General features: G+C 40.4%; 2 protein-coding genes across 2 annotated transcripts in view; one reads left to right on the forward strand and one right to left on the reverse strand.

Moving 5' to 3' along the window:
- LOC110043333 (endothelin-converting enzyme homolog) overlaps nt 1-15109 on the reverse strand; it is a 246397-nt gene that overhangs the window by 146002 nt on the left and 85286 nt on the right. The window lies entirely within an intron of this gene.
- On the forward strand, nt 6547-8429 carry LOC149116713 (uncharacterized protein KIAA1958 homolog). The gene has a single exon (XM_089282469.1). It carries the CDS (start codon nt 6824-6826, stop codon nt 8177-8179), a length of 1356 nt encoding a protein of 451 aa, XP_089138595.1. The 5' UTR covers nt 6547-6823; the 3' UTR covers nt 8180-8429.

Raw genomic sequence — 15109 nt, forward strand, 5'->3', positions numbered from 1 at the left:
AAGGCTTTAGATTGTAGGGGGTGCTTAAAGGAGGTCACTCCAAACTGTGTATTTTTTTTCCATCATCAATAAAAAGTTCACATTGAGTTGAGTTACTCACCGTTGTTTCAGCTTCTGTAGTGGATGCGATCCCAATGAAAAAGGAGTAAAAAGTTCGACACTGGGAGCCACCATTTTGAAAAGATCTTGAAGGCCAGGCAGCATATTCATGACGTCATTCCGTCCGAGAGTGTGTTTGTTCTTTTGAGCTTTAGTATGGCTGCTCTTGAGGCCAGAACGCGCTAGTGATTCCGCGGGAGATAATAATCAAGTTGAATTGATTGATCGGTTGGAAAATGCTCTGTGGTGTACTTGTGAGAGATGTGCAACCATACCGACGCAAAGAGAATGTGTTTGTTGCCGAGAACAGTCGGAGTAGATGGAAGATACATTTTGCAGTACAATTGCAATGGACGCAGTTAGTGGAAGAGGGGGTTTATTTTTAATTGCAAATTGCTCTCAGAATTGAACTGGTGGCTTAAATAAATCCCCAGTTTAGTGCTTTTGATCTGATTTGTCTTCATTTTTATGTTACTCGCGGTTCAATGCCGATGGAGTTCTGGTATCACAGAAACTGACGAGTTTTCAATGGTGTGTTTAAATCGGGCGGATGCTTTCCACCTCACAAGTCTGTGTTTTTACTTATAAGATTTGGATACTTTTTGCTCGTGTTCGTACGTGTTTGCCTAGGTTTCTTTACACTTACGGACTACGTGGACTCTTGTGAAATACGCAGTGACTTTACATGTAAGATGCGAAGTGAAATCGACGTCTTTGACGTGAAATGTGAAATTGACGACATTCCTTATCAGCGCCCAAGATTTTTTGTGAGAATTGTAATTTGTATTGTTGGAAAGCTAAGCATAAGTAATAAATTTTGGATAGAAGAAAAAAGTATATACAACTTTTACATGCGTAAACCAGCGGAAGGAAAATTGACACTGCAAGTGTGTTTTTCGTATCGCTTGTGTCGTGTTTACTGGCATCGTTACTTGACAAAGCATGCAGTAAGATTACAGCTTCATTTTTGCTCATGGATGTTATGTAACATCCATGAGCTTAGGAGGCAGTCGGATGGCGCTCACTCACTCACTCACTCACTCACTCGATTCTAATTAATTTATTCATTAAACCTGATTAAACAATTTTTCCTACCTCCCCTGCCAAGTATTGTTTTTGTCCAAGAGTGTTCAGTCGTCTTCAGGAAGGTTCTTTGACGAGGGGGACTAGAAAGGCGTACATTTTTGCCCGATAAACCGAGAGCCTGGGTACGAGTTTGTCCAACACCTCGGATTGAGGTCGGCCGTTTTGGTTTCATGTGATTTTCTTTCGTAAATATGTTGTTTTTTTTGCCTATCGGCTTTTGCTCACACCTAGATGAAAGTTGGTAGAGGTATTTATGACTGTGGTCATGTATCGTTCACAACAGCACGGTCGGCGAGGTCAAAGAATTGATACAAGACACCCGGGAACACAAAGCCAGAAAGTGAGATCATGATTAGCTTTTTTTCTTGGCAAGAGAATTTCATGGTTTCCACTCGCTTTCGCTCGTTGTGTAGTCTAAGGTAAGCTTAAATTCTTGTTAGGTTTTGGTTTCATTGTTTCTTTATTGTTTTATTTTGTACGCACACGTTGAAATTCTGCCTGTGTTAGTATCGCAAGCTCGAAATTTGTAAGCTTGTTTTTAAATACTTAGGGGAAAAAAATTTCGAATTGCCTTATATTTTATTTTTGTTTTCGTTCACATTACATTTCTTTTGTATTCCATGCAGTTCGACCAAATTTCTTCACGGATGATATGCAAGGCAACTTACATGTACGATTGAGTAAATATACACTGCAATATTTTAGTGATGGATGAACAAATTAAGTCCAAGAGACTGTGTAGATCTATTTGTTTGCGAGAAAGATATGCTGTCCAATTGTGTCAAAAAGTCGGACGCATGGTGGCTGGTTATGTAGACTTTTTTTTTTTTTTGCTCTTAGAAATGAGAGATTCAAACAAATTGACATCAAAACTTGAATTATGGAGAAGAGACTGCTTGATACTATTCAACAATACATAAGTATGTTCTGTAATCGTTACAAAAATCTATTAGCAGAGACATATCTGCGATCCTTTTGAATATTGCTGCATTGCTAGTGAGACTAGCACAAACAATTACCAAGATATATAGAAAATCATTGTTATTCTACTTGCATGCACTACAATATGTAGTATCCTTATTATTGTATTGCACCAAGCTGGGGGACTTCTTCCTGCCGTTGACTTAAGTTGCACTTTTTTTCAGGCTGGAGGTATTATAAGACTTAACAGGATGGGGATTTCAAACATTTATAATTTTGATTATTTATCCCAGAAATAAGATCTAGTGGGCCGCATTAGGTTTGTGAAAGGGGTTTCAGGCTTGAAGCTACACGTATATGAAAGGAAAGCCTTTCCTGTTAAAAAAACACTGCAAAATGGATAGGCCTTTGACCTTGGGCCAGAGCCTCCTCGTATAAATCTTTGTTACTTCCCTTCCTCCTCTTCATGGACATAGTTCTATAAAAAAAACCTTGTAAATTGTAAATAAAAACATTCCCTTCACTTCAGGCTCATGATTGAAACAAAACTGTCTGAAATCATTCTTATAATATTGAAGGAAATACTTTTTTTTTTCTATAGATTTCCTGTTTATCCACAAGCTACAATCAAATTGTGTATGTTTGACTTAGCTTAAACTAAACAAGATTTTGCCAATATCCATGTCTCACTTAAGTGAAATTGGGCAAAATACTCTTGGCAGTCCTAGCATTCTCAAGTTGATTGTCTCAAATAAATTTCAAAATGATGTATTGTAATTTTTGCATAATAGTAATCATTGTTATACAGCTGTTTCATAATGTCAACTGAACAAGGACCATAACCAATTTACCTTGACCCAAAATGCACTGCTGACTCATATACATAATTATATTGTCAATTTTGGACTGACTGGTAAATATGGTGTACTCTCATTTAATGATTTCATTTTGAAACAGACTGTTGTTATTCTTTGACACTACATCATGTATAAGTTGATATGATAACAATGTTCCAATTTCAATCAAAATTAATATTATTATCCATTTTAAAATTTATAAGCTGTCTGTGTAAACAACTTGTTATTTGACTCTTGTATTCCTTTTCTATTTCGAGCAGTCCGACCGCGAGCCCTGGCTGGGAACAGTGTGTTGTATTCTTGAGCAAGACACTTAACTCTCACAGTGCCTCTTTCCACTCAGGTGTATAAATAAGTACTGGCAAATTTAATATTGTGTAAGTAACCCTGCGATCGACTAGCATCCCATCCGGGGGTATTAGAAATACTCCTAGCCGCTTCATGCTACAGAAACCGGGATAAGTGCCGACCTGATGGGCCACTTGACTCATATACAGACTTTACTTCCACATCGGAGTTGTTGTTTGCCTCTTTTTTAGAACGAATGCTCGTGCAAAACATTTCTCATGAAAATGACTTGATTTTCAAGAGAATGAACGTACAGGTGACATGCATTTTCATACGAACAGTTTTGCACAAAGACTCATTTTGCCACAGAGGCAAAAGTCAACTATTCATCCATGAGCTGGCTCAGGGAGCCTTTGATTTACCGTAGCTCTGCTTTCATTAGCACCTGTAATTCCCCAAAATAATGTGAATGAAAAAAAAAAAAAACCGTCCTTACTTAATGATGAATTGTGTTGATAAAATTGAAAACAAATTGCAACACATTTCAGACATAATATTATTTACATGCGGATATGGGATTTCGCTATGGCAGGACTTGTTATCGGTAATTGTCGATATATAGATAGGACTGATGTACAAATAACTACTTCTTCCGATGTATTTCAAATCAAATTAGACAGCATTTAAAAATTTGTAATTATTTTAACTCATCCCTGGCTGTCAAGGTCGATTATTAAACACGCTCTGAGTTTTCGGCTCACACAAAAGATTTATAAATCGAAGCGGGTTAGTCTGACATGTAATTTTAAAGAAATCTGCAGGGCATTTGAAGTTCCCACGGTACCCTAAGAAATTCAATAAATTCACCCAAAAAAATGCGTGCAATCGCTATGCATCAATGAACACGAGAACACGAAAAACCTTGCGCCAGTCTACGAAACATAATGAATCAAAGCTTGCAACATGGAAGCTTTTTTATAAATACTGGTAAGACTGGCAAATGAAGAGATCAGCGTAAATTTTCATTTTCTGCTTCTGCATAGCATCTCTCTGGGCGATGTTGGCTGATGGTTCTTGAGGTGTAAATTTCGGTTGCGTATACTGACTGACTGGTAACTCTGGTATTGTGGTCTTGAGCTTTCTGTTGTTTAAAGCTTCACATGGGGACACATTGGTGGTAGAGTGAGGTGATAAGTTAATAAAGATGGTGAATTTTTGAGTGAGGTGTTACACGATATTGACGTAAGAATTCGTACAATTCTTGCTTCCAATTTTTGCCTTCTAGGGGGGGGGGGCAATTCTGATGGATTTTTCGAAGGTCTTGTGATTGCTATTTCAGGATCTATATATTTGGATAATTTCTAGGAAACTTTGGTAGAAATACAATTATCAAAAGGGCATGCGACATCAAAGAAAAGCATTTCTTTTCCTGTTTGTTCTTGATGAAAATGTCAGGCTAGTTGGGGGAGATTTCTCTGTCTGTTTGGATAGGCAAATGACAGAGGATGGTAATGTCACCCGTCTCCTCTACTGTCTTTGAACTATGTTCATACTACTTGTCTACTGTGTCTAATCCATACTCCTTCCAGATCTCCCAGTGTACATAAGGCTACCACTATGTTACGCTGAGGTATGTATCATTATTTTTATCATTATTATGTTATTATCATTATTCTTATTCTTATTGCTATCATTATCATTATCATTATTACTATTATTATTATTATTGTTATTATTATTATTATTATTATTATTATATAGCAATTGATGGTATTGAAGCTGGTTTCTTCACTGGCGCTGGGCACCAAGAAACACTCTTTGTTTGTTTTTTTCTCTTCCCTACATCTACAGCTCCCATGAAAATGCACTAATTAATGCTTGTAATAGCATGCATAAGAACGTGCATGAATGTTTAAGAATAGCGTGTATAAAAATGTCGTAATTTATGCGCCAGTAGTCAGTTGTTATTTGTAACTTGATGGTTGTCTCTTCGCTTTAAAGAGTTTCTTCTGAGTTTTACAACGTTCTTCTTGTGCTGTTAAAACATAATGGCAGTGTGTGTTTAACTCTGTGTACATCATCAAACAACGTAAAACGTTTACGATGCCGGGAGACGTTTAGGATGCCTTGCATCCTTGCGATGCAAGGATCGGTGCAACTGCTCAACCTCAAACGTCACAATCGACAGTACTTTACCAGATTTCGCTGCCCCAGTCTTTAGACATGGAGACCACAGGAGAAATCGCCGAGAACTGGAAGTTGTGGAAAGAGAAGTACAATAACTATTTTGTCATTTCAAGATTAGACCGGGAAAGCCACGAATATCAGCTCGTTATGTTTAAGCATGCGATCGGCGACAATGGTCTCAAGTTGATCAAAACGTTCAGTTATTCCAAAGGGGAGAATGCAAACGACTGGCATATAGTTATGGGCAGGATGGAAAAGCATTGTATCAGGAAAGTAATCGAGATTTTTAATTTGAAAGATATTGTTTCAATAAAAGGGACAAACTTCCTTCAGAAACGGTTGACAATTTCGTCACTGAGTTGAAGACCTTGGCCCAAATGTCCAATGTTTGCGATTGTTTACGTGACAGTTTCAAACGTGATCGTATCGTACTGGGAATGAAGAACACGCAAACCACTAAAAGCTTCTTATGATGAGCGACCTCACCTTAAACTGATGTATTGATGGGTGTCGCAGCGAAGAAGTTACTTCAATGCAAATGAAGTCGCTCTCCGAGCCCACCGACAGCGTTCGTCAAGTCAAGTCGAAATGAAAAAAATCAGATAGGCCTGCAGATGGAAAGTTAAACGTGCAATCTAAGAAGATAACTTGTAAGTTTTGCGGGTATGAGCATCAACTGGAGAAAAGAAGTGCCCAGCATGGGGCAAGAGGTGCAAAAAGTATAAACAGATGAACCATTGTACCAACAAGAAGCTCTTTCTCAGAAAGAAATGGTGTTTCGTTTCCGGAAAGGTATTCAAAGTCTGAGAAAGGCAGGGGTTTTGATATCTTGTGCATGAGACGTCATGGGGTGAGGGGGATACGTCCTAATGCGCCGCTTTGCACCGCACTGATCTGCTCAGTTGTCAGAGGCTGGGGTTTTTCGGCCAGGTGAGGTTTAGTACTGAACCTATTGTAAAAGAGAAAGGGCCAATTAATTTAAGTTGTCTACGCATGTATTAGTTATTACAGTCAACGTGCTTCGAAAGGTATTTACTTGTGATACTTCACTTTGACTCTGCCCTAAGGGAGGGGAGGGGAGGGGAGGTGCTCCCTTATATCGGCTATATAGATTTAGTATATTCTCAGCTCCGACTATTGCATTTCTAGCTCTCTAATTGGCTCAAAAACTCCGACTATGAGCCATTAGTCGGAGTTTTACCTAATATGGAAAATAATGCGCCAAGTTTAAAAATTTTCCGCACGAAGTTTTTAACTTCAGCTCTCCATAATGGCCGATACTGGCAGGTTTCAGGAGCTGTCTCCCTCTAAACTTCAAGAGATATTAGACAATGCTATCCCAGAAAAAACGAAGAAAGCCACAAAGTTCGGCATGAACATATTTAATGGTACGTATGTGGGAGTTTTACTCAAAAACTAGCAACAATTGTTACGTTCACTGTCGATATTTTGATAATTTATTCGTAACAACGACAAAAATTCTTACCTCGTTATTTACAGAATGGCTGTCAAGTCCTGTTGCCACAAAATTTTCGAAACGAATTGAAGACATGTCCAAAGAGGAGCTAAATGAATGCCTTAAATGTTTCTACACCTCCGCAAGGAAGAAAGACGGGAGGTATTACAAAAACACATCCATGAAGTCCATTCGAGCCGCCATAGATCGCTTTCTTCGCTCGCCACCAAACAACAAGCCTTTTTCTATCATCTCCGACGCTGTGTTTACCGAAGCCAATAAAGTTTTGGATGCCTTTGTAAAGGATCTCAGAAAGACGGGTAAAATAGCTGGAGTTGTCCATAAGAAAGCAGTGTCAAAAGATCAAATCCAGAGGCTCTTTGAAAGCGGCGAACTTGGGCCGGCCGACAGTCAAAATCCAGCCCAACTGCAGAGAACGGCATGGTTTTATCTCACCCTTTTCTTCGGACGACGAGGAAGAGAAAATCAGCGGCAGTTGAACCCTGGAATGCTCTCCCTAAGAACAACGCCTAGAGGTGTCGAGTATTTTGAGTTAAACAGACGACAGCCTGGTTCACTGCGCAGCACAAAAAATCATCAAGGCGGCCTTGGAGACTCTGAGGATGAATCCGACGCGAAGATCTTTGCCGTTGCTGGTTCTCAGAGGTGCCCAGTGAAAACAATCAAAAACTACCTACATCACCTGAACCCGAGTTCCGAAGCTCTTTTCCAAAAACCAAGAGACGGCCAAAGTCAGAAATTCAGTCCAACAGATGACAAAATCTGGTATTGCAACTCGCCGGTTGGCTCGAGCATGCTGGACAACATGTTGAAAAATATGAGCAGGCGAGCTGGCATAGAGCCCCATCTAACCAACCACTGCCTCAGGGCGACAGCAGTTACAGTTCTGTCTGACCATAACTGTGAAACCAGACACATAAAGTCTGTTACGGGACACAGATCAGACCAGGCGGTGGAATCGTACAATGATCGCCCATCCATAGAACAGCAAAAGAAGATGTCGCACGTTCTCAGTGATTTTGTCTCAGCCGGAGCCTCTGAAGCTTCCCCATGCACTGGTATCTCTGCAGCTGAGAAAGAAAACCAATGCCACGGCCAGCAAGAACGGCAACCTCAAAGTGAAGGGACAGTTTTAGTCCAAAATCAGTTCGTAAACACCGAGGTTCGGCAAAGCGAGCGAAGAAGCTTTCCGCAGGTTTTCTTCAACTGCAATGTCCAAGTTCACAACTACTACGGAGGCGGAGAATCAGGAAAATCTTCCTGAACTTTGAACACTATTTAAACACTTGAAAGCTTCCGAAGCGGTCTTTTTCCCTTGCATTTGAACGGTTGAATATTTCAAGGTTGATTTTGTTTAACAGTTGACCACAGTTTGTCGTTTGTGAAGCTGTCAAATTTCATTCAGCTCATTCAGTGATGTAATAATCAGGTGATCACGGCGCGCATGTGACCGGAAGTTGTATGTTTTTTTCACCGCTTTGTAAAATTGTTGAAATAAAAATCGGCGGCAAAAACCCGATTTGAGAATATACTAAAACAATTATTCCATTCGACCTTGTTGGATATGAAGTGATCATAACCAACTCGCGCTACGCGCTCGTTGGTTATTAATCACTTCATATCCAACGCGGTCTCATGGAATAATTGTTAAATGTCCATCGTCAGAGGGACATGTTTTTTTAAGACATTTTAGTCAGAAGTAGAGTATCGATTTTGGTCATTTTGGTCTGAAACTGGTTATGGTTTTTGCACTCTAGTCTTGAATTAGGTATGTTTTTTAGAAGAAGCTACTTTTTTCATCATTATCGATAAGACCAGTAACTAACGCCATTCACAATACCTTTAAAATCATTCTGAAGTAGAGAAGTGCGGCAGGTCTGAAACAGGGTATTAATTTAAGGGTCAGGCCATGAATAGGTTAGAAAAATCGCAGACTTTGTTCTTTAATAAGGTAGGTGCTTTGGGAAGCGGGCCGCACAACCCCGCCAAATTTTTCAGAAATTCATAATATTGTGTGTGAGGGTAAATAAAGCTAAGAGGCAAAAGCATTTGACGCATAATTTTTCCATTTCTGTGCCGGGCAGTCCTTGATTCGAATGGATGCGGCACTCTACGTTTCGTTGTCAGTGACGCGGCATATTTTTCTTCTCAAAAAGGACACCTCATGTGTGACGACACTTGTACAATTATTCCTTCACTTTCGCTTGAATATTACGAAGCTAAAATAAAAATGCTATCGGCGTTTTTATGGAAACCAGCTCTTGAAATACCGCGGTATGTCGAAATAAAAATTTTCATATTTTTAAAAGGGCGCTCTAAGAAGTAAAGCTACTGGAATTGTGGCGGAAAATTCGAGAAATTCAACTAAATCTGTAAAAATGTCGACACCTACAATATGAAAAAAACTCATTAAAAAGCCATATTGTGCATTTTTTGCAAATATACCAACATTAATTAAATTACAATATGATGAATTAGTTACCTTCGGTAATCCACAATATATCGTATCTGTAGTATCGTCGTCCAAACGCACCAAGTGCGTGTTCTTTTCCCATAAACAGCCACAGAAAAGGGGCGGGATTGTTATTCCTGACAAGTTCTCTGATTGACCAAAATTATGTCGCCGTAGTTGCGATCTTAATCACATTTAAATCAAGCACGGAAACAGATACCTTCGTTTCTCTAGAATACATCGTTTCAGTAAGACTTAGGAACATTTAAGTCGCCAATTATTTCTACCTGCATGATATTTTAATTTCCTCCTCTTTCCGTGTCAGGAAATAAAATTTAGTTTCGAGAAGTTATTTTTCCTGAAAATGTTTACCTTGTGAATTACAAGCGTTTACCCTGATAACATTCATACTCACTCTGAAACGGAAAACAGTACCATTTCTTTGTTGAACTAAACAAAACTATCTGCTTCCATCGGCTTTAAATATCGCATTGGTGGACAAATCGCGTGGTGGGGCGGTGTCTCTACTTCGAAAATATATTTCTCTTACACTATCACTATCAAGTCCAGTTCGCAGTTTTCTTGTGTGAGATAATACCGAGAAACGAGAGTTCTGAAACGTTGCAAATGACACATTTTGTTGCGATGCACCGAGTTTTGGTTGAAATTTTGCCCCCGTATTTACATTAACAATTACGAACTTTACTCTGATTGGATATTACAAATCACTGTGTAAATAGTTCACCCCTTAACTGAAAACAATACCGTTTCGTTTCTGAGGAAACGAAACAAAAAATGTTCTAGGAGAACAACAGTTTAAAATATTGAAAGCGAAGAAGAGCTTGAAGAGATCAGTGTCGTGAGGATATATGCTGTAAAAGGAAGGGCTGTTTTTGTGAAGATGGTAGTTAAACAACAACTGGTCCGATTCGAAACTAACTGTGGTGCGAGTGCGAATATCTTATCAATCAAATAAACCGAAGGCGAGGGGCTCGCTCCATGTTCGCAAACATGAGTGATGTGAGATGGTACCAAAGTGAAGCCTTACCTGTGCTTTAAAGGTCGTGAAGCCCAGGAACAATGAAAAGTTTAAGATCAGATTTTTTATCTTAATAAGAGCCTGATACCATGACTTGGTTAAAATGAGACGGTGAAGAAGAAGCTGTTGACTATTCCTAAAAAGATTTCGTCATTGTTGTGGAGGATGTGAACAGTGACCTGATAGATAAGTACCCAGCTGTGTCCAACAAGAGTCTTGGAACACTTTCTGGGAAAGTACATCTCCAAGTTGATCCTGACTCAAAGCTTGTTTTCCACCCAGTATGGAAAATACTTGTGTCCATGTGGGAGAAGTTGTAAGAGGGATATTACATAGGCTGGAAAGTCTCAAGGTTATTACTCCCAATGACCGACCGCCAGATGGGTCAGTCAGATTGTGGTACCTGTTAAGGATTCTGGTGAGCTGGGTGTTTGCATCGATCCCAGACCTCTTTATGTTGCTTTGAAGAGAAAACATTACCAAATTCCAGTTGTCGATGATTTTTTGCCTGACCTGACAGATGCACGTGTGTTCACTAAAGTCGATTGCACTTTGGCATCTGGAGCGTCAGCGCCATCTGGAGCTGGATTATCGATCTAGCATGCTCACAAACCTCGCTACGCCATATGGGTGATATCGTTGGCTTTGTTTACCTTTTGGTCTCAGCGTTTCCAGTGAGATATTTCAAACATCTCCTTCAAGAATTAGGTGGTCTTTCCGGTGTAAAGTGGTTTGCAGATGATGTCCTGATACATGGCACAAGTGAGGCTGATCATGACAGCAGTTTGGAGGGGTTTCTGAGCAGATGTCAGCAGAAAGGCATCAAGCTTAACAGTATGAGGCTAGAGTTAAAAACTTAAGAACTTCCATTCCATGGACATCTGCTTACCACGGAGGGTTTAAAGCCAGATCCCGAGAAAGCGAATGCTGTAGTAAAGATGCCGCGCCACGAGACGACACAATGAAGCTTAATGGAATGGTAAACTACCAAAGTCACTTTCTCCCTCATCTGTCTGATGTCATGAGGCCTCCCCGAGGTCTTACCCACAAAGACACAGTATGGCGCTGGGATGACCCGCAAGAGAAAGCTTGGAATGATGTCAAGAATCTCATATTGTCTGCACCTGTTTTGGCGTATTACAAGTGCACGGAAGTTCTTGAAATCCAGTGTGATTGCATTCAGAGTGGTCTTGGAGCAGCTATAATGCAAAATGGGCACCCCATTGCCTACGAAAGTAGAGCCTTGATAGAAACTGAGTCCTGTTACGTGCAAATTGAGAAGGAGATGTTAGCAATTGTTTTCTCAGTGGAGAAGTTCAATGATTACACGTTCGGTCGAAAGACCATTGTCCATACTGACCACATGCCTTTAGAATCGATCGTCAAGAAGCCGATATACCGTGCCCCTAAGAGATTTCGAGGAATGATGATCTGTTCCAGAAATATGACCTAAAAACTAGTAGTAATCAAAGACTATGAGTGCGTTCGTTTTCTACGCCTGTGATATGACTTAAATAGCTGTCTGTTGCTGAAATCATTATCTTTGTGAACAGCTGACGTTTTACAGAGAGATGTAACATAATAACAAAGTCCACTATTTTTCTGTAGATTACAGTCAAACCTCTATTAAGCAGCCACTCTGGGGGACAAGGCAACTGGCCGCTTAATAGAGGTAAAACAATACAAAATCACCCTTGGGACGGCAAGAAGCTGACCGCGGCTGCTTAATAGAGGTGGCCGTTAATAGAGGTTTTTATTACAGTGTATGGCTGACAATTTTTCCGGGATTTTGGCCGTTGGCTGCCAAATAAAAGTTGGCCGCTTAATAGGGGACCGCTTGATAGAGGTTCGACTGAATTTTGATTTCGTTGCGTTACTTTTGACACGTTGCGTGACGGCTCCAGTTTCGATAAGTCACAAGTTAAAAAAATCATGCTAAAATCTCATTTTTACACTTGTGTTACATCTAGTATTCTAAGCTGGAAGCACAAATATCAGCTAGCATTTGCACTCGCGTGCCGGTTTATCCGTGGTTTATCGTAAATAAACTCTGTGCAACTGGCAACTGATTCGAATATTTCCGCTGATGAATAGAAATAGTCAGCATTTACATTGCTGTTCCTTAGTTCTGGTTTTTTCTTATAGATCATAGCTTCAGAGTACTCTTCCATCGATTCAATTTTGAGCTTCACTGGATACGGAATATTTGTGGCCACTGGAACTAATTAATTTAAGTCGCCAAATTTGTTTTAATGTAATCAAAATATAGCCAATGAAATATAGCTGTTCCCACGGTTAACATCCCAAAGCCAAGAGTTGTGTGCCAAAAGGCTGTCATGTCGCATCCTGACAAAAGAGGCCACTCACGGTCCAGAATCAGAACAACAAAAAAGCGATCGCGAACAATCTAAAATGTAAATCATCTTGTATACACGTGCTTTGCGATGATGTAATTTGTTTTCGCCCGGCCAAAAAAAATAGAACTTAGTCTTCATTGGGACTGCATTCCCTTTTCTGTCAGATGCAATCAGAGTGAAAAACCAGTTCAAAGAAAACTCCAAAACGTCGAAAACAACGAAAGAGGCCACAAAAGAGAACAAGAATGACGTTAACAGATGGCCACGAAATGTACAGCGCATGATTTCGCCATGATGTCATTCATTTTCGCCCTTGCTGCGGGGCGGCCAAATCGGTGTCGCAAGATCGTACCAAAGTGTACCGTCCCATGAAACTTGGCGGAAGTCTGCATTAGGACCGCGTTCTAAGAACGCAATCAGGCCTAGAAATCCGGTGGACACACTATCCAGAGCTTATCTTCCCTCGCGTGTACAAGTTGAGTCAGAATTTTGAACTATCAATGTCATGAACTATCTACCGATATCTCAACCGAGGCTTTTGCAGATTCAGCATGAGACAGAGAAGGCAGTTATTCAGCAGGGCTGGCCTGATGAAAAGAGTGCCCTGCCTCCTGTTGTCTGTCCGTATTTCAACATGAGAGACAAATTTTCCGCTCAGGATGGGATTATTTTCAAAGGAGAGAGAGTAGTAGTCCCAAAAGCTGACAGAGGTGAACTTCTCAGGAGAATTCACAACAACTCACACCTGGGAGTTAATGGTTGCCTTAATAGAGTGCGCGAGTGTCTTTATTGACCTGGCATGACCGGGGACATCAAGAATCACATATCTACTTGTGAAGCCTGACTGTAGAGACTACGAGCAAAGCCAGTTCAAGGAAACACTCAAGAGTCACCAAACGCCTAGAGGCCCCGTTAGTACGTTGGAGCTGACCTTTTCGGGTTAGAGGGAAAGAGCTACTTGGTAACATCTGATTATTTCAGTGACTTCTTTGAACTTGACCACCTCAGAAGCACAACGTCAGTGTCCGTAATCAGGAAGCTCAAATTGCATTTTCCGAGGCAAGGCATACAGGAACAGCTACAAGTTGACAAAGGACAGCAGTTTTCTTCTAGTAATTTTCTGAAATTGTCACGAGTGGGACTTTGATAACCGGATTTGATCAAGATCTTGCAAAGATCCTTGGTAAGATCCTAACAGGATCTTTGCTAGGATCCCTCATGATCCTTGAGGATTCTATGAGGATCTTTGAAAGATCTTTAAGGAATCTTTTGAAGGATCTTGCAAAGATCTTTGCTAAGATCCTTCAAGATCTTTAAGGATGTGACCAAGATCTTGCAAAGATCTTTGGTAATATTCTAACAGGATCTTTGCTAGGATCCTTCAAAATCCTTGAGGATTCAATGAGGATCTTTTGAAGGATCTTACAAAGATCTTTGCCAAGATCCTTCGAGATCTTCAAGGACCCACAATACACTGCCTACCGTACTTCAAATTAGCCCAGCTCAGCGCCTTCTTGACAGAAGAACAAGACGTCCTTTACTCACGTCTGCTGGTTTCCTTGAACCATCTGTAGCTGATGAAGATACAACCCGCACGAAGCTTCACTTGCGCCCGCAACAGCAAGCTCGTTTTTACAACAGAAGCGCCAATGACGTATACACCATGAAGAATGGCGATGCTGTAAAAGTTGAGCCATTGAAGGTTGGAAAGAATGATTGACAGTAAAGAGTTGTCAAGAATCGTTTGAGTAAAAGATGCTGCAACGTGGAGCTTCTTCAAGGCGTTCTTTGGAGGAGCAGAATTCGTCTTAGGAAGACCAACCAACCCACTCTACGGCCGATGACACTCAACGAGAGCAGTGTAACGTGCCACAGTCATAAGAGCCCGTGGAGACTGTAACTGAAATCTATAAGGTGCCGTCTCAATCTGTGGCTGAAGTACCGGCTGAAGTATCTCTGCCTACTACACCTGTCAAAGCACCTGAGCCAAGAAGGTTTCAGTGCATCCGCAGAGTCCCAAAACATCTTGAGGACTATGTTTTAGCCTAAATGCTTGAGCCCTGAATTGTTGCAGCTCAGGGACTGTTTTTCTTATAAAAGAGAGGGTGTGATAATGTGTTACAACGCGAACTGTTATAGTTTAAGGACTCTTTTTGTTAGAAAAGGGAGGGTGTGATAATGTACTAATTTGTGCTTGTAATGACATAGGGATTTGCATGAATGGTTAAGAATAGCGTGTATAAGAATGTCGTAATTTATGCGTCAGTAGTCAGTTGCTAGATGCAACTCGACGCTTAAGATCTCTTCGCTTTAAAGGGTTTTTTCAGAGTTTTACAGCGTTCTTCT

Source organism: Orbicella faveolata, unplaced genomic scaffold, assembly GCF_042242905.1.
Source record: "Orbicella faveolata isolate gen_17 unplaced genomic scaffold, um_ofav_v1 contig_12, whole genome shotgun sequence".
NCBI lineage: Eukaryota > Metazoa > Cnidaria > Anthozoa > Scleractinia > Merulinidae > Orbicella > Orbicella faveolata.